The following is a 26314-nucleotide window of genomic DNA, read 5'->3' as shown; positions in this document are numbered from 1 at the left end:
CCCTACTCCCTGAATAGTGCAGGTCCCAGATTATAAAACTAAAACTAATACACAGCTACTCTGTGCACTACATAGGGTTGAGAACAATATTCGTGATACTTCAGAATCTACCGTTATGATGGTGTAAATGCAGCCACATCAAAGTACAAATATAAATGCTCACAACATCACAGGGCCCTTCCACAGGCTACGGCACAGGCTCTGTATTGAGTCAACACTAGTGTCGCATCGTCTGCTACCTTTTGTCACTTAAAGTGGCCAGGAACTGCCTACGTCATGCAGGAGGATCAATCACATGTCTGCTGTTTTGGCATGATGTGTAGAAAGAGGCAGATAACCAATCAGAATGCAGATAGCAGAGTCCTTACAGGGAGGCCAAGGTACTCAAGGTACGCACTGAAAGTATCAGACTCTCCGTCAACTTGTGGGGGCTGCGTCTGTGGCTGAGACTAAGGTCGTTTCTCAGTATGTGTTCTTGTCTGTACTTGTGTTCTTGTATGGCAAGTATGGCAGTCCAAATCTGACATACTCAGTGTCAACGCAGAAGAATAAGTTGGCCTTTAGGAGCATTGCCTAAGAGTCGCCTACTGACCAATCCTAAAGCCTGTAAATAAACATTAGCCAATTGCACAGCATCTGTATTATTTATCCAATTATAAAAATGAAATAAAAGTGACACCAGACCATCCACCGGAGTATGAACTGCAAACCAGTCAGAGGGCATAGGTTTAAACCAGCACAGGTATATAAACTATGAACTACAAACCAATTGTATAACAGTGGCGTGAACTACTAACCAATTAGAACAAAGAAACACACAGAATTAACCAATCCTGGAACAAATGCTGGTTATTACCCACCTGCCAACTACCACGTATATGAACAGTAAACCAATCAATGAGAAGACCCTTGAACTACAAGCCAAATGAAGAAAACAATGAAAACCCACCAATCCTAGAACATTATCCAATCAGAGTGCAGGGATTTGAACCAATAGCCAATCACAACATAACGGGGCGTGGCTTGTCGGAATACGGGTGTTGGCAGAAATATCACGGCGCGCACACGTTGATCGGGCCCCTCCCTTTCTCTCTCTCACTCTCTCTCTCTCTCGCTCGCTCGTGCGCGCGCGCGCCATCCACGTAATATCAACAAACAAGAATTTAAAATATGTGAAGGCAGAAGGCGGCGCGGCCCCTCGCTCCGGAGATTCACCAGCGACTGGAGCGTCTTCGCGTGGCGGAGCTCGGCCGCAGGTCTTCGGCTAAAGATGTCAGCGAGCCGGGGGCGGCGGCGGAGGACCTGATTCACTGCAGGTGAGACGCACGCATGTCGCCTGTTGCTCCTCCGCCGTCTGCCCGCCCTCCTCCGCCGTCTCTCCCATTCATCCCCGTCTTTCTCTCCATCTGTCTGCCTTTTCCCTCCGCGCAATTCACGCACTGCTCTTTGGCGAGCGCGTTCATTTCCATGCGTAAATACTCATCCCATTCTTTTATTGGAGTGCGTCAGGACGCTCTGGGGAAGACATTATCCCCCCAACCCCCACCCCCCCAAAAAATATATTCACTCCCCATTCAACAGCAGTCTTCCCCAGTCTTCGGCCGGGTGCCTTGGGAGACAAACAAACTCGCCTGGAGACCAACAGGCAGCTGGCTCTGTGAGTTTAGCAGCTCGGTGGATAGCTTGGTTCAAGCTGAGCTTTGGAACAGTTTCCCAAATCATCAGTGAAATCATTCCTTCATTTTGGCCTGTGTGTGTGTGTGTGTGTGTGTGTGTGTGTGTGAGAGAGAGAGAGAGAGAGGGAGGCTTACTGACAGTGTTTAAGGAAACGTGGAAGATGAATATATGTATTAAAATATATGCAGATATTTAAAAATGGCCCAGTATTAATATATGTAAATTAGACACGTGAGTACTGAGTATTATATAATATTTATCTTTATTCATTTTGTACCTCATTTGTACTAAAATTTGTATATTATTAATTTATAAATATAATTATGTAACACACATTTTTGATCATGTGTTTATGTAATATATATATAATATTTATGTTATATTATTTTCGAGAGAATTATTACATATTTGCATATTTAAAAACATATACATATATATGACCCTTCTAGAAATGTGTGTGTGTGTGTGTGTGTGTACATGCACTGTTGAAGTTTGATACTTAGATATCACTGTACATGTCCTTGACTGTAAAACACACACACAGCACACTATTTATTGGGAAGACACTGAAGTTCGTTAGTTCTCCTTCTTTATGGACAATGCTAGAAAATGTCAGCCGTTTGCAGTGAGAAATTTAGCTGTAAGTCTGTGTTACAAGAACGTGGGAATTTACTACAAATGTTGGCTTCCTCTGCCTCTATGGAGAGAGCGTTTAATGCTAGACGGTATTAGAGTGGGTGCTTTTTCCCTCTCACAGCTCTTAGCACCTCACACTGAGGCTCCAGGGGAGGATTACTCCACCACATTTTCTTTCCAGGGTTCCAAACTGGATGGTCTGAACATGATTCTCATTTCTCTGGGCCCTTTGTATGCTGCGATCATCTCAGTTTAAGAATCTGGGTGGTAAAACCCTAGAAAAGTGAATGGGATGGAAGTTCTGGGCATTTTCTCACCACACAATGAGGGCAGTCTGCTTTTTCTCTGAAAGTGCAGGATGAAAACCTCTGATTTCTGGGGTTTGCTGGACCTTAATATCCGAGTAATATGTTTTATTTGATCTTGGAATGAGTGGGTCTTGAAGTCAATGCATATTTCAGCTCAGGTTCATGTGTGTATTACACGGCATTACAGACTCTCCTGTATTTTTAATGGTAATATAATTAGCATATAGCATATTTAACTGCCATGTCCAGATTCTAATATTGCTCAATAGTGTATAATGATGCTGTATAGGCAAAATGACACTGTCATCATCCAGGCGTTTGTTTGGATTACGGAGTTTCTGACTTCCTCTGGGATAAGAGGGCTGGATGTGTGGTAGCACAAACATTGTAGTGGATCCCCGGTGACACCTACACTTACTGCTACTGAGTGTCAGTACCCAGCAGATGGTCAGATCTGATATTTCAAACCGATATGTGGTGATGTGTTACTTGTACTGTAGAAGAGCAGAAGTTTAACGCTGGGTTTTATCCATTTTACTTCATTTTTGACTTTGTGCAAATGTATTTTAGAAAGTTTATGTAATTACAAAAGCAACTACATTTCTCTGATGCTTATTTATATTCCAGGTTCTGCATCTGTACCAGCTTCAGCACAGATGCACATGAAAAACATGAGCTTTGGCCCAGAATTCTGTTGGTGCATCATTACGTACTGGTCCTGTGATGAATTTATAGATGTCCACAGGTGTGATACGTCAGTGAGGTTGATACAAGGCCATGTGACTGACAGCACCACCTGTTATTTATCAAATTCTTAGCTAATGCTTTCAGCATGAAATTATTAACCTATAATTCTTAATAGAAAATATTAATCACAGTGTACTTGTAATCCTGGTTGAGCCCAATAATTCCATCTAGGCTCCAGACACCACAACCCTGAGCAGGATGAAGCACTTACACAACAAGAATGAATGTTCTCCCGCATGGGTTTCCTCCCATAGTCCAAACACACATGCCGGCTGGAAGAATAGCTGTGTGACATTGTCCACATGTGTGTAAATGACTGGATGAATGTGTGTGAAACTGTCCACAGGTGTGTGGGTGTGAGTGACTGAGTGTGAAATTTTCCACAGGTGTCAGTGTGTGAAAATGACCACCGGTGTCAGTGATTGGGTGAATGTGTGAAATAGTCCACAGGTGTTGAGTGTGAGAGTGACTGGGTGAGTGTGTGAAATGGTCCACAGGTGTGAGTGTGTGTGAAACTGTCAAAAGGTGTGAATGTGTGAAATTGTACACAAGTGTGAGTATGTGAGTGACTGGGTGAATGTGTGAAACTGTCCACAGGTGTGAGTGTGTCAGTCACATGATGAATGTGTGAAATTGTTCTCAGGTGTTGAGTGTGTGAGTGACTGGGTTAGTGTGTACATGAAACTGTCCACAGGTGTGAGTGACTGGGTGAGTGTGTGAAACTGTCCACAGTTGTGAGTGACTGGGTGAATGTGTGAAACTATCCACAGGTGTTGAGTGTGAGAGTGACTGGGTGAGTGTGTGAAATGGTCCACAGGTGTGAGTGTGTGTGAAACTGTCAAAAGGTGTGAATGTGTGAAATTGTACACAAGTGTGAGTATGTGAGTGACTGGGTGAATGTGTGAAACTGTCCACAGGTGTGAGTGTGTCAGTCACATGATGAATGTGTGAAATTGTTCTCAGGTGTTGAGTGTGTGAGTGACTGGGTTAGTGTGTACATGAAACTGTCCACAGGTGTGAGTGACTGGGTGAGTGTGTGAAACTGTCCACAGTTGTGAGTGACTGGGTGAATGTGTGAAACTATCCACAGGTGTGAGTGAGTGACTGGATGAGTGTGTAAAACTGTCCACAGGTGTTGAGTGTGTGAGTGACTAGGTGAGTGTGTAAATCTGTCCACAGGTGCGAGTGTGTGAGTGACTGGATGAGGGTGAGAAACTGTCCACAGGTGTGAGTGAGTGAGTGACTGGGTGAGTGTGTGAAACTGTCCGCAGGTGTGAGTGAGTGAGTGAGTGACTGGGTGAGTGTGTGAAACTGTCCGCAGGTGCGAGTGTGTGAGTGACTGGATGAGGGTGTAAAACTGTCCACAGGTGTGAGTGAGTGAGTGAGTGACTGGGTGAGTGTGTGAAACTGTCCACAGGTGCGAGTGTGTGAGTGACTGGATGAGGGTGTAAAACTGTCCACAGGTGTGAGTGACTGGGTGAGTGTGTATACTGTCCACAGGTGTAAATGTGTGAATTTATCCACAGTTGAGTGTGAGTGACTGAGTGAGTGTGTGTATGATGGTCTGGAACCCTGTCCAGTGTGTGTGCGTCCAGTGATTATAGTCAGGCTCTGTCCCATGAACACCATGACCATGACAAAATAAAGAAGTTAAAAAAGATGAATGAATGAATCAACAAAATTATTTACACAATGATTGGTTTCAATAAGTAAAGCTCCAGAGGGCCTTTATTTTGCTGAAACACTCCACTACACTCTCAAACCTGGCGTGTTCTTCTGTCAGTTGGTCGTGCCCAGTTTAATATATTTTCTTGGGGCCCAAAATCCCTGGCAGTGCCCTGTAAATGACTAATTACATGCCTAATATTTGGAAACTGCTTATTTATAGGACCAGATATTAATATTCCATGCTGTCTAGTTTGAGAAGTCTTAATCCTAAATGTTTAAATTCGTATTCATTATTTTATTACTGAGAAAAAGCTTACAGTCCGTATCCAAACCTCTGTCTCTCAGTTCAGAATTCACAGAACCACAATGAAAAGGGAAAGTGCTGATTTATACCATGGAACAGATTATAAAACCTCTGCAGAGTGACATTGTGGCAGAACCATCTTTATTCAGAGTCTGGGAAGATTGGCCTTGATTGTGTGATCATCCCGAAGTACAAAAACCTCAAAGACTGAGGAAACCGTTCTACATTACACACCAAATCATCTCTGGCTTACGGGAAAATCAGAGAACGTCTGCCTGAAAACACCACTTTCTCCACTCATGCCGTTTTCTCTCTGCTCTTTAAAAATGTATTCCATATGTTCACTTTTTCCATTCGCTTATTAATGCCCAGTTCTTCTAGATCAGTGTTTCTTCCTTGAAACAGTGTCACATTGTTTGTGAGACACACTTGTTGTGTCATGAGGTTTAGAACTGTATCTGACAATGAACAAACACACAATGCCTTTTGGCACCTAATCTTTTTAATAAGATTTTCTAGTCCACCTTAAATGCTGCAGCACTTGGGTATACTCTGCCACCAGTCCACCTTAAATAACACAGCGGTTAACCCTTTGTGCCTAAGCTGCTTTTTTGTAATGGTTCTTCAGCTTAAATGAGGCAACTTATGTGTGTGAATGCACCTGCTGCATCATTTAAGGTGGAACTGAACCTCACCAACATCAGCAGCATCTTTTTTTAAAAGTTATGCTTTGCAGTTTGGATGCTGTTTTTAATTTTTCAGAACTGTAAACCCATAGACATCGTAGCGCAGGTTTCCTTTTCTGGTTTTTATTTACTGTGCTCTGTATGGAGCCAGAGGTGTGTTTTTAAGGTGTTGTCAAATGCAGACGCTATGTTCTTGGATCTATATGAAAGAGACCTTTTGAGGAAATGTGTCCACAGATCAAGCATTAATGAAAGCTTTGTAACATGAGGTCAGTGTATCATCAGCTTAGTGAGTGAAATGAAACCCATTTACGGTTCATTGTAGACCACATTATTGGCCTCATACATGACCACATCAGTGTGAAGCACAACTACTCAAGCTGTAAGTGCGTCTAATCTTTCCTGATGAATGACCACGCAGCCGGTGAAACACTTTCACATCTGAGTGACTTTGCATATTTAGGACTTCACTTTAATAACTGGCTGTAATAACTCAAGCTCCACATCTATAGGACATGCGTATCCACTGACACCCAAAAACATCACATCCAAGGCTCTATCTGTTAAAACAGGCCTCCAGCTGAGCAAATAGCAGCATATTGTTCTGGGCCTCGAGCCGAAACGACTCCTGAGGACGTCCAGCACACACATGCATTCTGATTCCCTCTAACAGACACACAGTGTGAGCACACACTCTCTGAGGCAAACACAAACAGTCCTGGGCTGCTCTAATATGCAAACAACTGATCCATTTGGAATGGCATGTCAATTTAAGGGGGCAATCATTTCAAATGTATCAAAAAATCATGATTGAAACAATAGGAATGATTTAGACAAGTGAATAGATTAATAAGCAACTAGTTCATATTAATATATAAGCACATAGTCATTCATTGTACTTGTGTAACTGCTTCATTCTGGTAAGGGTCCCAGTGAGCACCTACCAAAAATCATGAGACAGGACACTCACTCACCCAGTCACACACTCACACACCTGCGGACTGTTATACACATTCACCCAGTTACTCACACACTGATCCAGTCATTCACACACTCACCCAGTCATTAACACACATACCTAGTCACTCATGCATTCACAACTGTGGGTAATTTCACACCCTCACCCAGTCATTCTCACACTCACCTCGTCACTCATGCATTCACATCTGTGGGTAATTTCACACACTCACCTAGTCACTCGTGCATTCACATCTGTGGGTAATTTCACACACTCACCTAGTCACTCGTGCATTCACATCTGTGGGCAATTTCACACACTCACCAAGTCACTCGTGCATTCACATCTATGGGCAATTTCACACCCTCACCCATTCATTCACACACTCACCTAGTCACTCGTGCATTCACATCTGTGAGCAATTTCACACCTTCACCCAGTCATTCACACACTCACCTAGTCACTCGTGCATTCACATCTATGGGCAATTTCACACCCTCACCCAGTCATTCACACACTCACCTAGTCACTCGTGTATTCACATCTTTGGGCAATTTTACACCCTCATCCAATCACTCACACACTCATCTAGTCATTCAGTCACTCACCTAGTCATTCACGCATTCACACCTGTGGATAATCTCACACTGTCACTCTCGCATTCACACCTGTGGCAATTCACACACTCACCCAGTCATTCACACACTTACTTAGTCACTCATGCATTCACAATTGTGGGCAATTTCACACCCTCACCCAGTCATTCTCACACTCACCTAGTCACTCATGCATTCACATCTGTGGGCAATTTCACACCCTCACCCAGTCACTCACACACTCATCTAGTCATTCAGTCACTCACCTAGTCATTCATGCATTCACACCTGTGGCAATTCAAACACTCACCCAGTCATTCACATACACACACCTGTGGACAATTTCACACACTCACATAGTCATTTATGCATTCGCACCTGTGAACAATTTCAAGCACTCACCCAGTCACTCACATGCCTGTGGGCTATCTCACACATTCACCCAGTCATTCACACCTGTGGAAACTTTCACACACTCACCTAGTCACTCATGCATTCACACATGTGGACAATTTCACATACTCCCCCAGTTACTCACACACTCACTCAGTCACTCACAAACACACACCTGTGGAAACCTACACACACTAATATAATCACATGCATTCACACCTGGGGACAATCTCACACACTCACCCGTTTACTCTCACATTTCTGTGGACAGTTCTAAACACCCTGTCACTTTCACACACTCACCCAGTCATTCATGCATTCACACCTGTGGACAATCTCACACACTCACCCATTTACTCTCGCATTTCTGTGGACAGTTCTAAACACCCTGTCACTTTCACACACTCACCCAGTCATTCATGCATTCACACCTGTGGACAATCTCACACACTCACCCACCTACCAACATGTGTGTTTTGACTGTGGGAGGAAAACAGAGCACAGGGAGGCTACATGAACAGACACAGGAAGAACATGCCACACTTCTCACAGACATTGACCTGAGGTGTGGATTAATACCAGGACCCCAGAGTCCAGGAGCTATGGGGCAGTGACATTCCCTGCAGCGCTCACAGTGTCCGGCTCATGTTTATTCACTGTTTATTTTTGTTATCCTGAAAGTGACCTGTAATAAACAGACGCCTGTCCAGTGTGTGTTCCTGCTTCGTGCCCAGAGATTCTGGATAGGCACCGAACCCACCACAACCCTGATCAGGATGAAGCAGTTACAGAAGATGAATGAATAAATGACGGGGAAGTGTATCATATCAAAAAACTACTGTTAAAAAAATTAGTGTTTTTTTAATTGTGTATTTGTTTTGTTGTGTTTTTTTGTGTGTATCATTACACCCCTAGGTCAGTGTGGCCTGAGCGCACTGCATCGACACCTGACTTTAAGTCAGATATTTCTTTCTTTGTCCTGTTTTGCCTGTGTCAGCTGGAACATCATTTTCCGCTTGGTGTTTTTTACATTAAATACAGTCCCTGCTCATAACCGCAGAAAGGCAGACAGCAGAATGACATATTTATTGCTAAGATCGTGAGCCGTGTGTAACATACGAGGCAGTGAGTGATGCTTATCCCAGTCAGACATTTATAATAATGATCATTCCAAAAACTGCAGGAATTATCATCCAAACCTTCACAGCCTCAGTCTGCAAGAAAACCAACACACAGGCTTTAGCCATTAGACCAAACAAGTGTTTTGAGGCATGTTTCCATAAGGGCTCTGGGGTCCTGTGTTCAATCCTCCTCTTGGGTCTCTGTCTGTGATGAGTTATGGTGTGTTCTCACTGTGTTTGTGTGGGTTTTCTCCCACAGTCCAAACACACGTTGATACTTTGTGAAATAGTCGTCCTGTGGGAGTGACTGAGTGAACGTGTGACTGGTGCCTTGTCCAATGAGTGTCTCTGCCTTGAGCTCAGTGGTTTCTGAGTAGGCTCCAGACCCACAAACCCTGACCATGATGATGTAGGGGTTACTGAAAATAAATTAGCATTTGTTTTATAAGCGCGTTGTTTCAAGGACGTAGTCCAGTTTGGGGCTGATTTATAGCGTGTGTTATAGCATTTTCCAAATATCCACTGATGTTTATGATGTGATATTTACATTATACAGTCATCTCCATGAGTATTGGCACCTTTATAATGAAGGCTAAAAAGGTCATGGAAAATCTTTATGGTTAATTAGTCCAGTGTCACACTGAGAAAACCAGAGCGGTCTAACCTTTAGTTGAAGTATATTTAAGACAAAAAAAAACTCTCAACAGACAGGGCAAAAACATTCAAAACATTTGATGCAGGTTCATTCAACAAACATATATTTATTTTCGAGTTGTTTTGGAGCATTTTGATTGGTCGTCATGATTTTTACCCACATTGTTAAGTATAGATAGTGTGGTTAATATGCACTGGGGTGAGCTGGAATGGACAGAGATGAACTAGATAGACAGGGACATATACAGTGTGTGCAGGATTATTAGGCAAGTTGTATTTGAGAGGATTCTTTTCATTATTGAACAACAACTTTGTTCTCAATCAACCCAAAAGACTCATAAATATCAAAGCTTAATATATTTGGAAGTTGGAGTGGAGTTTTTTTTAGATTTGGCTGTCTTAGGAGGATATCTGTTTGTGCAGGTAACTATTACTGTGCAAAATTATTAGGCAACTTAATAAAAAACAAATTTATACCCATCTCACTTGTTTATTTTCCCCAGGTAAACCAATATAACAACACAGAATTTAGAAATAAACATTTCTGACATTCAAAACAAAACCAAACACAAATCAGTGACCAATATAGCCACCTTTCTTTACGATGACACTCAAAAGCCTTCCATCCATAGATTCTGTCAGTTGCTTTATCTGTTTACGATCAACATTGCGTGCAGCAGCCACCACAGCCTCCCAGACACTGTTCAGAGAGGTGTACTGTTTTCCCTCCCTGTAGATCTCACATTTTATGAGGGACCACAGGTTCTCTATGGGGTTCAGATCAGGTGAACAAGGGGGCCATGTCATTATTTTTTCTTCTTTTAGACCTTACTGGCCACTGTACGCTTACGCTGTGGAGTATTTGGATGCATGTGATGGGGCATTGTCCTTCATGAAAATCATGTTTTTCTTGAACAATAGCGACTTCTTCCTGTACCACTGCTTGAAGAAGGTGTCTTCCAGAAACTGGCAGTAGGTCTGGGAGTTGAGCTTCACTCCATCCTCAACCCGAAAAGGTCCCATAAGTCCATCTTTGATGATATCAGCCCATACCAGTACCCTACCTCCACCTTGCTGGCATCTGAGTCAGAGTGGAGCTCTCTGCCCTTTACTGATCCAGCCTCTCGCCCATCAAGAGTCACTCTCATTTCATCAGTCCATAATGCCTTAAGATATTTCTTTGCCCAGCGTTGATGTTTTATCTCATGTTGCTTGTTCAAAGGTGGTCGTTTTTCAGCCTTTCTTACCTTGGCCATGTCCCTGAGTATCGCACACTTTGTGCTTCTTGATACTCCAGTAACGTTGTAGCTCTGAAATATGGCAAAACTGGTGGCAAATGACATCTTGGCAGCTTCACGCTTGATTTTCCTCAATTCATGGGCAGTTATTTTGCTCCTTTTTTATCAACACATTTCTTGCGACCCCGTTGGCTATTTGCCATGAAACACTTGATTTTTTGGTGATCATGCTTCAAAAGCTTGGCAATTTCAAGACCGCTGCATCCCTCTGCAAGACATCTCACAATTTTTTACTTTTCAGAGTCCGTCAAATCTCTCTTCTGACCCATTTTGCCAAAGGAAAGGTAGTTGCCTAATAATTACGCACACTTCATATAGGGTGTTGATGTCATTAGACCACACCACTTCTCATTACAGAGATGCACATCACCTTCATTCATTCATTCATTATCTGTAAACGCTTATCCAGTTCAGGGTCGAGGTGGGTCCAGAGCCTACCTGGAATCATTGGGCGCAAGGTGGGAATACACCTGATTTACTTAATTGGAAGTTGGCTTTCAAGTCTATACAGCTTGGAGTAGGACAACATGTATAAAAAGGATGATGTAATCAAAATACTCATTTGCCTAATAATTCTGCACACACTGTAAGATGGATGGAGATAGACTTGGATGAATTTAAAAGGATTGAGCCTAACATGGTTATAGATCGATATTAATCATTTGGGTTAATGCTTTGATTAAAGAAAAAAAAAAAAAACGAACACTGCTAAAGCTCCACTGGTACCTCTTTGTGTTTAAGCCTTTGCTTGAAGTTGCTTTCATTTTATTATTATTATTATTTATTTATTTCTCAGAAGTATATAAAGGGATGATCTTGGATGGACTGAAATAGACTGGGCTGGTCTTGTCAAAAGCTTGATTCTGCATTCATTGAACTATTGACCGTACATCCCTCTCTCTGTCTCTCACACACACACACACACACTGCCAAAGCATGAACCATCTAAGCATTACATTTTACAGTCCGTGAAATTATCCAGTAACTATTGTGGATAAATGTCCAGAAGGTCTGTTCTGTTCCCTAAGTGCAGCTTTGATCACGAGGCTATTACTAATTAATAATGATTGACTTGTATAAATTATGCACACTGTTTTATTGGAATAATTAGTGTTTCCTATAAGTCCTTTGATGGTCCAGACCTTTATTACATTTATGAATAATATAATATTAAATATGTGGTACTGTGAAAAACCTATGTCACATTTTACAGTTTCTATTTCAGTATGTTTTATTGTACTTGCAAAATCTGCCCTTTTCTTTTTGTGGTAATTACACATCAAATCATTTTGGTCACTCATTCTGAGAAAATGACCTCTTACAGGTGTCTTCCACTAATAGAGCTTACGGTGCAAATGTTATTTAAGGGTTAAATGTTGGTTTAACCCTTTTCACATCTCGTGACTGTCCAGTATTATTTGAAGTTATTATCCAATCCCTACTTTTAGTGGTTAATAAATGCTTCATTATCTTAAATCAAAGAGGACGGTTGTGATTGTGGGGAAACACTATTCTGAGGTTTATTTACGTTTAGAATGTCCGTGTTTTTTAAGGTGTGTTTGAGGGGATTGTTTGGCTGAAGTGTAACTTGTCTGTACGTTTTTATTCACTGTTTGAATAACCACAGAAACTCATTTGGCACTTGAGTTGTTTAGTTGTGTAGCACTTTGGGTCTGTGTTTACTTTCATGCAGTTAGCGCTCTCTGGAATTTAGAGTCAGTTCCATCTACAGCAAAAGTAATTCGATATTACCCACCTTTGGAGCAGGAATAAAGCAATATACTCATCTTAGTTCATGCTTTTCAACTTTTGACACACTCTTCATTGTCTTAAATTCTCCAAAATGCCGCTTTTCTGCTGTGAGCTAAGAGAGAGAAAGCCTAGCACACCAGACCGAGACACTTTGGTTTTTTACAGGTTTACAGACGCTGGGGCTTCTTAAACACGTTAGATCAGTTTTTAGCACAAACAGACTGGATAGCAGCAAAAATATTCACCTTGCACTAAAAAAAAGTGTAGCTCCTCAGTCTTGTTCTACATTCTGTTTAATGACAATAAAGATCATCTTATCTTATTTTATCCTCACATATAATTTTCTGATTCTGGAACATTGCTGTGAGTCTCTGATGGCAGCCACAGGAGCATTAGGGTGATGTTGGACGATTAGTTCTGGGTCACAGTTGCCACTCCAGCTTATCTCTAAGGTATTGAGTAAAGGTCCATCACTCCCGCTGCTGCACAGCCCAGGCTTTATACCATTAATCTGACAGTGTGACTGCATTAGCAGTGGGTGCACCTTAAAGTAGCTCACGAAGAGGTGTCTATACACATTTGGACATAAACTGCAAGGCTCTGAATAAAACTGTCAGGCATCATTTTAAGCTGGCTGTGTATAGTTTAGAGTTAGATCAGCTGTCCACAGATGACTCAACTCAATCCAGCCAAGCACAGCACAGCTCCAGAGGAAACAGAGCTGAAACAGACACCGCAGCTCCAGCAGGCTGAGGCTGAGCACCAGGGATTTACAGCGGAAACATCAAGTGTCACACTGCTACATCAAGACTCTGAAATGCAGCCAGACTTACAGCCTTATTAAGAGTTTGGGTGACCTGGGTCAGTTGTGTTGATGCTCTGTCTGCACTGATTAATGCTGTTTAGTTTGAAGAAAGTAAACATAGAACTACAACTGCAGTCGTCCAAATGCTTCTGTACTTTACTGTCAGACTGAGATACTAATCTCTGTAAATAACTGAATAATTTCCTTAATGTTAATAACTGAGGGACTGCACACAGGTGACTGGGTGAGTGTGTGAAACTGTCCCCAGCTGTGAGTGTGTGTGACTGGATGAGTGTGTGAAACTGTCCACAGGTTTAAGTGACTGGGTGAGTGTGTGAAACTGTCCACAGGTTTGAGTGACTGGGTGAGTATGTGAAACTGTCCCCAGCTGTGAGTGTGTGTGACTGGATGAGTGTGTGAAACTGTCCACAGGTTTGAGTGACTGGGTGAGTGTGTGAAACTGTCCACAGGTTTGAGTGACTGGGTGAGTGTGTGAAACTGTCCATAGGTTTGAGTGACTGGGTGAGTATGTGAAACTGTCCCCAGCTGTGAGTGTGTGTGACTGGATGAGTGTGTGAAACTGTCCACAGGTTTGAGTGACTGGGTGAGTGTGTGAAGCTGTCCACAGGTTTGAGTGACCGGGTGTGTGTGTGAAACTGTCCCCAGCTCTGAGTGTGTGTGACTGGATGAGTGTGTGAAACTGTCCACAGGTTTGAGTGACTGGGTGAGTGTGTGAAACTGTCCACAGGTTTGAGTGACTGGGTGAGTGTGTGAAGCTGTTCACAGGCTTGAGTGACTGGGTGAGTGTGTGAAACTGTCCACAGCTGTGTGTGTGTGACTGGGTGAGTGTGTGAAACTGTCCACAGGTTTGAGTGACTGGGTGAGTGTGTGAGTGACTGGATGAGTGTGTGAAACTGTCCACAGGTTTGAGTGACTGGGTGAGTGTGTGAAACTGTCCCCGGCTGTGTGTGTAAGTGACTGTGTGAGTGTGTGAAACTGTCCCCAGCTGTGTGACTGGGTGAGTGTGTGAAACTGTCCCCAGTTGTGAGTGTGTGTGACTGGGTGTGTGTGTGAAACTGTCAGCAGGTTTGAGTGACTGGGTGAGTGTGTGAAACTGTCCACAGGTTTGAGTGACTGGGTGAGTGTGTGAAACTGTCCACAGGTTTGAGTGACTGGGTGAGTGTGTGAAACTGTCCGAAGGTTGGAGTGACTGGGTGAGTGTGTGAAACTGTCCACAGCTGTGTGTGTGTGACTGGGTGAGTGTGTGAAACTGTCCACAGGTTTGAGTGACTGGGTGAGTGTGTGAAACTGTCCGCAGGTTTGAGTGACTGGGTGAGTGTGTGAAACTGTCCACAGGTTTGAGTGACTGGGTGAGTGTGTGAAGCTGTTCACAGGCTTGAGTGACTGGGTGAGTGTGTGAAACTGTCCACAGCTGTGTGTGTGTGACTGGGTGAGTGTGTGAAACTGTCCACAGGTTTGAGTGACTGGGTGAGTGTGTGAGTGACTGGATGAGTGTGTGAAACTGTCCACAGGTTTGAGTGACTGGGTGAGTGTGTGAAACTGTCCCCGGCTGTGTGTGTAAGTGACTGTGTGAGTGTGTGAAACTGTCCCCAGCTGTGTGACTGGGTGAGTGTGTGAAACTGTCCCCAGTTGTGAGTGTGTGTGACTGGGTGTGTGTGTGAAACTGTCAGCAGGTTTGAGTGACTGGGTGAGTGTGTGAAACTGTCCACAGGTTTGAGTGACTGGGTGAGTGTGTGAAACTGTCCACAGGTTTGAGTGACTGGGTGAGTGTGTGAAACTGTCCGAAGGTTGGAGTGACTGGGTGAGTGTGTGAAACTGTCCACAGCTGTGTGTGTGTGACTGGGTGAGTGTGTGAAACTGTCCACAGGTTTGAGTGACTGGGTGAGTGTGTGAAACTGTCCGCAGGTTTGAGTGACTGGGTGAGTGTGTGTGACTAGATGAGTGTGTGAAACTGTCCCCAGTTGTGAGTTTATGTGACTGGGTGAGTGTGTGAAACTGTCCCCAGCTGTGAGTGTGGACACACTGCTACTCACACCATGATGAAGCAGTTACAGAAGATGAATGAATAGTAAAATAGGATTTGAATGAGTAAGCGATAACCTTTACTTACAATTAAATAAACTTAACTAAGATTTTAATATATGTTTATCATAACACAAGCCCATAACTGTGATTGTAGAGTTCTGTTTGGTGATTACCCACTTGTAGTTCTGCTGTAATTAACTCTGCAAACACAAAAAGCACATTGTTGTTTTTAAGATCATAGTGTAAATGCTGTGGTGATGATTAGCACCTGAGCTCAGAACACGCCTAAAACTCCCCACCACCATCACACCAGTGAAAACAGAGTCTGGAAACCTGCTGTGAGTCAGAGCAAAGGCAAAGAAACAGCTCCCAGACGTGAAAAACACATTTTTGCATCTATGCCTTGCACGGCACCTGGAATTAGCATGTAGTGTTAATTGAATGTGCAGGATCGACAGTTCCCCGAGCTGTTTTTTCACCTTGCGATGGTGAAGCACACAGGTTCTTTTTTTGAGAGCGCTGTTCCAGGACATGTCTTTTTGTGTTGCCTCTGATGAGGAGGGTAAAAATGTAGCTTCCTGTACCTTGCACTTGTCACATAACTAGTTGTTTTCCCCTTGCTGGGGTTCATGAATGTTCTGGATGGTTTTTATGCTACAGGAGTCTTGGCGTCTGTTACTCTGAGCTGCTAGCACGGCTCCTGCCTGTCTCTAGCAGTGTTGTCACTGTCAAACCCAGCCTGATGCAATGATACTGGTGGAGTGAGCTGTAACTGTTTTGTCATGTGATGGTGATGATGGCTGTCAGGGATCTCACTCACACTCGGTCAAGGTTCTGGACGATTACTGGGTCAAGACATCTGTCAGGTACCGATTTTCATTTTTCATAACAGTTTTTCAAGAATTTCTTCAAGGGACTGGAAGTGGGGTGCCAAACCAGGATGACATTTTGAGCTGTGTGAGCGGATCTACGTTAGTTTCACCTTTTAAGGGAGCAATCTGTAATATATTTACTGCATTAAAACATAAAATGACCAGGGTGTGACAACAGTGATTAAGGAAACGTTAAGTTGAAGCACTGGCAGCTCTGATAGAAGTACTAGAGCCGGTATGTTCTTTTTTGAGAAATGTCCACCCTGGAGTGAAACTCTGTTTGTGTTCTGATCTGATATCCTGCCCTCTGTCCAGTCCCAGTACAGTTTCCACACCCCGAGGTGCTAGGTATGACTCACAATAGCAGATACAAACACGGCTACAGATGCAATCGATAGATGAGGTCAAATTTTGTGGTTGAAAAGTGCAGTGAAATGATGTACACTTTTAAATAGGTTGATTATGGCATATTCTTTTTAGCTATGGAGGTTCCAAGTACTTGCCTCTTGCTTATTCGGAGATGTTCAGAGGCCTCAACCTGGCAACCTGTGTGGCCTTTCTGGGGAGGGGGAAACACCATTTAATTTTTTCACTGCACTACCCTTTTTAAACGCTTGCTGTTCGTTTTACTTTAAATCTCTGACCATCCTTCTGTATCTCATGTCATATTTTTATATAGATGCTTCATTATTTTTACTACAGTAAATAAACTTTACCCTCTTCTCCACACTCCCAGGCCTGAGTGGAACTCGAGAGCAATGTGTGCTGTTTCCCTGGAGTCAGCTGGTCTGGTGGTGACCGGCGCGGTCTCTCTGGGGCCGGTGTAATCGGCCCCTCGTCTGGTTTGGGCGGGATTATGCTGACGGCTGGCCGGCATGACTCCGCTGGACCTGTGGATCTCACGCTCCATCCCCATGTGCCTCCTGCTCCACAGCCTAGTGCTCATGGCCATCTGCTTCCCCTCGGCCAGCATGTGCCCCAAAGGATGTGCGTGTCAGCGTGCCGACCACGCCCTCCTCGGCCTCAACGTCACCTGCAGCCTCTCCCGGCTGAGGGAGATTCCCCCGGACCTGCCCACCGACACAGTGGTGCTGCAGCTCGACCACAACCACATCCAGGCCGTACCTGACCGAGCCTTCCAGGTACCGATCGCACTACAATATGCTTTTCTCAGCTTATCGAGCATACTGACACCTAGAGGCTGTATAAATGCTTTAACATATTTATTCATTTTTAACTCTAATTAAAAATTTTACATATTTTGCCACCATTTCCTCCCAAAATGCACTATTATATACAGGCGAGTGACATATTAACAACATTATTAAGCGATGTACAGTGTCGCTACTGTTCAAAACATTTAATTTATGCTAATATATGTTTTAAATCTCATAACTCTCATGCTCACACTTCCCTTATTCTCTCTCTCTCTCTCTCTCTCTCTCTCTCTCTCTCAGTAACACACACACAGTCAGGCAGCTCCTGCTTCTTCATCTACCTCACTTTTTAAATTGCTTAAAAATAGTCGCTGAAGCTGGAACACGAGCTGCCCTCTAACGCTAATATTTTTCTTTTTTGGTTAAAGCTTCTGTGTCTGATGCTAGAGCTCTTCCTGAAACCTGTACTTTGCATATTATAATAAAGTACAAAGGTTTCCTCTCGCCAGGTTGTTGTGCTTTTCACGTAACACATTTATCTCCCTCCCAATACAAGGAAGTACAAGCATTTTAACAGTATTTTTGTGATTAATTTTTTAATCACTATACCCTACTAATATAACTACAATTCCGTTAAGTTCCAATACCATCTCAGCCGTGCTGTTATTTCATGATAACGCAGGACCTCGAGTATTCTATTGCTTTTATACAAAAGTTTGGGTAATAAATTGTTAAATATATAAATGGAGCTGTGAAAGTGGTGTCAGAAGTGTTCAGCGGACTCATACAGTGGTTGTGAAAAACCCGTGCTGTCATCGCGCAGTAAAGCAAGCTTTAGAACGCTTCTCAACCAATCAGTTGAGTTCATTATTAAATGTTCCAATCACGATTAATCACAGCAAAATGTGTGATTAATTAATTTCTTTTTCTTTTATTGATCAACATCCCTAATACGTATCGTTGCTGTCCAAAGCAACTCTACAGGGGAAGATAAAACCTTCTTAACTTTCAATAGAACTCAATATAAAAAATTTCCAAGTGATTGTGGAGTATTTCTATTGGTTCATTTATCAGTAAATTTTCACACAATCTGAAGAGCAGCTGCTGTGTTTAAGTGATGTAGTAAATGAAAAATTGACAAAGATTATTAGGTATTAAGATGCATGTATTTCATTGGACAGGCACCGTATAGGAATAATATGAAACATGAGTATATCTTTGTGTCAAAATTAATTTCTGCCTTATACACACTTCTACTCCAGGGCCTGAGGATGTTGCGCAGGCTCAACCTGTCCCATAACGCAGTGGAGACCCTTGGAGAGGGCGCCTTTGTTGGCCTAGAGGCCTCGCTGGAGGAGCTGGACCTGTCGCACAACCGCATCACCAGCGTGCACAAGGACGCCTTTTCACGGCTCAAGGCCCGAGTGCTGGTGGACGACAACCCGTGGCACTGCGACTGTGCCCTGCAGCAGGCGATTGGGGGCATGGCGCACAATCACGAGGCGGCAGCACGGGTCCACTGCCGCAGCTCTGAGCTGAGGGACCAGGAAGGACGGCCGTTTTTGGCCGTGGACGCAGACCTGTGCAACTTGGCCCGGCGCACCACCGACTACGCCATGCTGGTGACTATGTTCGGCTGGTTTGCCATGGTCATCTCCTACGTGGTCTACTACGTGAGGCAGAACCAGGAGGATGCACGGCGCCACCTGGAGTACCTCAAGTCTCTGCCCAGCAAACCCAAGAAGCCTGACGAGCCAGAGGACATCAGTACTGTGGTGTGACTGTGTCAAAAGACGGGGACCTTTCTGGGAACTACCTGTTTACGCCACAAAGTAAAGGGGGAACAAATTTTAAGACAAAAAAAAACATAAAAGGAGGCGATGGATTATGGAGCAGTTAAATCCTAAGCACTATTTGAGCTGGATTAGTTTTACCTGAGGTGGTTCTTGAATGTAATTTTGGGATTGTAATGTTCATTCATGCTGGAAAGTATCTTTGATAACTTCTCAATGGACACTGGAGTCGTACACGCAATAACAATAACAATAACAATAACATGGAGCATCTAGGCAGCAGTTGTTGTTATTACGTAAGAGATTGGAGCAGAATAACAATTCCCCAATTCCTCACAGCACACACACCAGACTCAGAGAGTCATGAGGTGTTGGAGCAGATCTGCTGGCCCCACTTATATTAAATGTCTCTAATAACTGAGTAGCTACACATTAACAAAACATGTATTATGATGTATTAACTATTACAGGTACACACACATATATATATATAGTTACCAATTTCAGTTTTTACTCATGTAGTGATGTTATTTAACAGCTATCAAGATACACTTGTGTAAGGACATGAGTAAAAGTGAAGTATTTCCAGTAGCTGTACTACTGTAACAGTGATGTTAATAATGTGTAGTTACACATTTATTAGAAATACAATATAAAGTGGGACCAAACTACTACTGAGTGAGCTCTGAATCTGCCTGACCTTAGATGCATTATTATAAAGAGGTTATTACAGTTGGGCCTGGTAGATTCATACTGAAATGTATCTGTTGAGTACTCAGTCAGGTCATAGTGCCTCCCTTGGTAAAACTAATCCAATTGGAATAGGGCATTCCTCAAGCTAAGACACTGACCATAGATGTAGTCTACTACTCAACATGTGTCTTCTCTTTTCCCAGTTGTGCATTACTGTTGCATATTTAGGTCGGTTTGTAATACTATTCCATGTCCACAAGAGATTCTTGTGACTTCAAATGTGGCATTAGTTGGTGAAAACCACTAGATTTTGAGAAGGGAGTTGGTGTAAACGTTCTTCAGATGTTCTTCAGATGTTCTTCAGACTACATAGGACTGTGTGACTTCATGTTCCAGCAGATAAAATTCAAAACACAGACTACCCATGTCTTTCGAGTCTATAGGGTTGATTAATATATTTATGACCAATACAGGTATTTTGGGAAATCAAATCTCAGGTGTAAATGTTGATATAGATTTCAAACTTGTTAAACCACCCCCTCCAAAAAAAAAAAAGATTTGTTTCTCTAAGGTTTTTTAAGATATTGGAGTGGCCTCTTCATACAGTCGAATACACATGCTATTCTGTCTAAAATACACATCTGAAAGCATTCGATTACCTTTAAACTCCACAGACTTTACTCGCTATTTGATAATCACAAAAGAAAGGGCGTAGAAATAGTACTTACCAACAAGGTACGACATTTTCCTAATCTCCGTTACCTCATTGTTGTCAGTGTGTGGTTGTTGCGTAGCGTAGCCCTAAAGTGTCAGTGTGTGTCGAATTCTGTGTGAACCAGAGTGCAGTAGCAGCGAAACATGGTCAATACTTTCTTTTGCAGTCAAGCTCCTCGTTATTTTCCGTAACTCACTCTTGGCTGTAATATCCCTCAACATACAGCCATCGTCAACCCCACATTGGCCATCAATATCACTAACAAAGCAGTAGAAATGACTAATGTGTTTCTTTGAAAGGCAGTTTAGGGTGAAATCTTGAGCCTGGTTCCTGTACCATTTTACAGCTCAGCCTCCAGTGTACGGTTTCCTTCCGTTCCGCAGGGGACAGACATGGGGTCATTAGTCCAGTGGTGGGAAATTGACACAAATGGCCCTGATGGACTTTGAGATCAGAATTCAGATAGATGAGTGGCCAGCCGTCTATGTAATGTCTCTCAGAGTCTGTAATCTTAGAGGGCACAGACTAGAGAGTATTCCACTGAAGGTACAAGGCTAATGTAGTTAACAAGTAATGGAAGCTTATACCTATTAATTAGCACCATCTCAAACTGTGTTGAGGTAATTAACTGTTAAATAATCTTAAATAGATTTGCGTATGTGATTTCTGATTTACTGTTTTCTATAAAATACACTTTGTCCAAAGCTCAGACTGCCCGAGCGTTGGGCTGTGGAGCAGCAGAACTGTGTTCTCAGGAGTGATGGTTCTCCATTTATTACCTTTGGGATGAAGTGGCTTCTGTGGTACAGAATTAATCATCCAACCATCCATACGTGCCACTGTATCTTCACAGCAATGTTTGATTGGCCCGAGTGCTGATTTTAATCAGGTTTGAGACCGCATACAGTTGTGGCTTGAATCCCATTGGATGAAGTTTTTTTTTCCTGTTAACATCTGTCCTGTCTGAACAAGGCCTTAGTATTTGTCAGCAGCAGTCTTTACCCTTCTGAGGTCTTTAACGACATCTGCACGTCATATTTGAAATTGATCCATTTTTTTAAATGCCCTCTTTGCAATGAAATAGGAATCACAACTTCCTGAACCTGTAGAGTTGCCCTTTCCATCCCATCTCATCCCAAGACACAAATCAAACCTGGAGTTATGAGGCTAGGAAATGGGGTTGAGACATGGGATAGAAATCTGAGATCTGCCTCTGACCATGTTTGATTGATGGATTCGGGTGTCTGTCGAAGTTGTGTGGGGAACTGACAGTGGACACTAATCAGTAAAGTTGAAAGAGTTGAAGAATCTCTCAAAACACGTTTCAGCTTTTCAGCTTTGGGGACCAATGATCTCTGTCCACAGCGCTCTGGGTCAAACTGGACCAAAGAGCTGAGACTGACCTGTTTGATCTGAACCAAGATGAAATGTATTTAAAGGAGAATTTAAGAAACTGAGAAAATGTTCTCAGACCCTAAAAAGCTAATCATTAATTTTTTATAAAGGTCCATTTGAGATTATTTAATAACCGGCTGCAATCAGAAACCACGATTTTGGTCAAATGCCACTTCATGGGGTAGGTCTTCAAGCTTCCATGTTAGCTGCACTGTAGCATCCTTGTAGACTGAGAAAAAAAGGAACGTGAAAACTAAAGCAGATTTTAGACACCAAATATATCTCAGCTGGCTAAACTATTCCTGTAAAAGTTAGCTGGATGAAGTAATATGAATGCAGGTTAAGAAACAAGTCATTACCTCTTCTTCCAGCTCTAACTACAAAGTGCTTTTTACCATATCCTTTTAAAGGAGAACTCAATCCATATTTATACATTTCTGTAAAATCATATGATCAGGAATAGATTATAAGAGTCATTTAATGTCTAGAGAAAGTCACAATTGTTCACAGTGCTGACAGAGGCCAGAAATCTAAGTTTAATGCCTCTTTAAGCTCCTTTGAAGAAAGCATAAAACAGATACAGCGTGCTGCTTGATGCCTGGGATGACTTTATGATCATTTTGAAAGATGATTTGGACTAATATCTCTTTATAGTGGAGAGATAGATGTGGGCTGTTGCTAGGCAAAATAGTCCCAGAAGAGAACTTACATGAATGATTTAAAACCATCAGCAGCATCACAAATACAGACCCAGAAGACAAATGTACGTTCACTGGTGACTGGTGTAGAGTGAATAAAAAGCTGTATTTCTGTTGTATACAGGGAGACCCTGGTTATTTTCACCACCACTCTAAAGAATTCAGAGTCGATACATTTCTCTACAATGAATGATCTTGCATTAGGAAAGTTAGAGAGACTGTGTTTACATCACTTCACCTAATTAGGCAGAGGGTTTGGAACAGAAGCATAATTCACATTAAAGCAGGGAAGAATGTATGGAAGAGAATGTTTGCGAAGGTATGGGAGAATTTAATGAAGAAGATATAGGAGAGGTTGTGGTAGAGGGTGTAAAAGAGTGTAGTAGGATTTGTGGGTGTATAGAGGGTATGGGATAGTGTAATACAGGGTATGGGACCGTGTGGTAGAGGGTATCAGCAAGGAGTGCCGGGGGCTACGGATGGGCGGTATCCACATTTTACATACCGTCATAACGTTTAAAATGTCATGGTATTTGTCATACCATGGGGAGGGTGTGTGGGGGGGTTTATGTGCACTGTTGGGCTGCTTTACACCTTATATCTGTGAGTACAAAGATGAGTGAAGGGTTTTCTGTGTTTTTTCGCTGTGCATTGTAGCTCAGCACAGTCTGACACACATGTTAACGATAAAAAAACTGAAAGGGCAAATAACAAAAATAAGCGAAATAAGACGGTTTAGAAGCACAGCTAACCTGTGGTTTAGCACACCACAGCAGATTATTTTCCAGTGAACTGAGGCTCAGATCACACATTTAGAGCATACAGCCTCATACCTGAGAGCACAAGGTCGATTGAAGGGTCTTCTAAGTATTTTATCTGTTTTCATCCTTCTTCCTCTGTCTTTTAACCCAAACTCAGCACTAAACTCACCTCTGGGCTTGTTTTTCTCACATCTCCAGTCAGTGAGCTCCCACAGCGCCGCCTGCCCGTGGCCCTCTTAAATGCACATACGTTTACGTAAAGACATAGAAATTTGAGACACCACACACACGTCATAAATATCACCTTCATTTTCAGATACGTCCATAGTTTTAAATACTGCTGTATACGGTACCGCCCAACCCTAGTCGGAGCCATTCCGTGATGCTTATTTCACACAGGACACTGATTTCTGTTTTCCCTGCATTTTCCCAGGATATTACCATTTACGAAAGTCTTTATTATTTGTGAATTGGTTAAATAAACTTTGTATTATGTAAATTTATGCACAGCCTTTATTTTGAAAAAGATCCAACTATAGAAACCTGACTTGCGGCCACTTTACGCCATAACTTGTGCAATGCCAGGGTTTGATCTCTTGAAATGCTGCTACAATTTAATATATAGCTGTTTGTTGACATGTTTATTGGTCTAGATCGTACATTCAGCAGGAGAACTGACTTCTGCACATGTCCGGTGTGAAAGGTTACCCTGTTTAATATAGAGATGTATAGTGTTTACCACGTCTGGTGTGAAATTAGCTTTAGTGGGAATCGAGAAGTTGTGGCCAAGGTTAAGTAAAAGGAATTGAGAGGGTGTGGCCAAGGTTAATTAGAAGGAATCGAGAAGGTGTGGCCAAGGTTAAGTAGAAGGAATCGAGAGGGTGTGGCCAAAGTTAAGTAAAAGGAATCCAGAGGGTGTGGCCAAGGTTAAGTGGAAGGAATCGAGAGGGTGTGGCCAAGGTTAAGTAAAATGAATCGAGAGGGTGTGGCCAAGGTTAAGTAAAAGGAATCAAGAGGGTGTGGCCAAGGTTAAGTAGAAGGAATCGAGAGGGTGTGGTCAAGGTTAAGTAGAAGGAATCGAGAGGGTGTGGCCAAAGTTAAGTAAAAGGAATCCAGAGGGTGTGGCCAAGGTTAAGTGGAAGGAATCGAGAGGGTGTGGCCAAGGTTAAGTAAAATGAATCGAGAGGGTGTGGCCAAGGTTAAGTAAAAGGAATCCAGAGGGTGTGGCCAAGGTTAAGTAGAAGGAATCCAGAGGGTGTGGCCAAGGTTAAGTAAAAGGAATCTAGAGGGCGTGGCCAAGGTTAAGTAGAAGGAATCGAGAGGGTGTGGCCAAGGTTAAGTGGAAGGAATCAAGAGGGTGTGGCGAAGGTTAAGTGGAGGGAATCGAGAGGGCGTGGCCAAGGTTAAGTAGAGGGAATCGGGAGGGTGTGGCCAAGGTTAAGTAAAAGGAATCGAGAGGGTGTGGCCAAGGTTAAGTGGAAGGAATCGAGAGGGTGTGGCCAAGGTTAAGTGAAAGGAATCGAGAGGGTGTGGCCAAGGTTAAGTGGAAGGAATCGAGAGGGTGTGGCCAAGGTTAAGTGGAAGGAATCGAGAGGGTGTGGCCAAGGTTAAGTAAAAGGAATCGAGAGGGTGTGGCCAAGATTAAGTAAAAGGAATCGAGAGGGTGTGGCCAAGGTTAAGTGGAAGGAATCGAGAGGGTGTGGCCAAGGTTAAGTAAAAGGAATCGAGAGGGTGTGGCCAAGGTTAAGTAAAAGGAATCGAGAGGGTGTGGCCAAGGTTAAGTGGAAGGAATCGAGAGGGTGTGGCCAAGGTTAAGTAAAAGGAATCAAGAGGGTGTGGCCAAGGTTATGAGAATGGCTGGTTGGAATCTGTGGAGGGTGTGGGAAAGTGTTCGGTAGAAAGAAATCCCTTTAAATTGTGGTGGCTGAATGTACATTAATGGTGCACTATGTTGCCCTGTCTCGCATAAGCTGTACCACACACACACATACACACACACACACACACACACACCTCATAAAGCTCCAAAATGAGGAGCAATCATTCTATACTCTATACACACCAAACACAAAGAAACATGGTGTAGCCAAGGACTCGGGAGATTTTTTTATAAGTGCCTGAAATAACTCGCCTTTCAGTTCCCATTCTCTCGTCTCACGTCACTCCACTTTCGGTGTCTTCTCCTCAGCTAATTCCTGCACCCTGCCTTAGGGATGCTCTCTTCTTTCCCCCACATTCCGCACAAAGAGCAAGAGACAAGGAGAAAGGCCGAAGCTCCAGAACTCTTTACTTTCCTGTTGTCGAGAAGCATGTCCAGAATCAAATATCTTGTGAGGTTTTTTTTTTATTCCAGTTCCACAATGTTGAAGGAAAATAGAATGAAATTGCAGTGTGCTGACTTTCGTCTGTTCTTGTTTACACGTTTCATCTTGTATTTACTTTAGTATGTTCCTCTTTTTTTAACCCAAAGTACATCAAAATGTCTTCTGTTCCAAAAGAAAAAAATAGTAAGTGATTTTTGAAGACCTACCACTGAAAACCACTGATGGTACATCACATTAGAAGCGCATGTAGAGGAGAA

The 26314-nt window shown here is 42.9% G+C and overlaps 1 protein-coding gene across 2 annotated transcripts; it reads left to right on the top strand.

The window, feature by feature from the left end:
• The first annotated feature begins 1181 nt into the window (after nt 1–1181).
• lrrc3b (leucine rich repeat containing 3B) lies at nt 1182–26314 on the top strand. 2 transcript variants are annotated; one of them, XM_066675668.1, is made up of 3 exons: nt 1182–1316; nt 17258–17663; nt 18941–26314. In XM_066675668.1, exons 2-3 carry the CDS (start codon nt 17397–17399, stop codon nt 19457–19459), a joined length of 786 nt encoding a protein of 261 aa, XP_066531765.1. In that variant the 5' UTR covers nt 1182–1316; nt 17258–17396; the 3' UTR covers nt 19460–26314. The 2 variants fall into 2 exon arrangements, with proteins under 2 accessions (XP_066531765.1, XP_066531766.1); XM_066675669.1 differs by lacking the exon at nt 1182–1316 and adding an exon at nt 1616–1657.

This window comes from Hoplias malabaricus, chromosome 6 (assembly GCF_029633855.1).
Source record: "Hoplias malabaricus isolate fHopMal1 chromosome 6, fHopMal1.hap1, whole genome shotgun sequence".
NCBI lineage: Eukaryota > Metazoa > Chordata > Actinopteri > Characiformes > Erythrinidae > Hoplias > Hoplias malabaricus.
Note: the sequence above shows the minus strand (reverse complement) of the source record. Positions and strands in the feature narration are given on the sequence as shown.

What these genes read in the sequence shown, in the direction of transcription:
- lrrc3b (XM_066675668.1), top strand. Translation starts at nt 17,397, where the DNA reads ATGACTCCGCTGGACCTGTGGATCTCACGCTCCATCCCCATGTGCCTC. An exon ending in TACCTGACCGAGCCTTCCAG is followed by an intron (nt 17,664 to 18,940) that starts GTACCGATCGCA and finishes CTTCTACTCCAG; the next exon opens with GGCCTGAGGATGTTGCGCAG.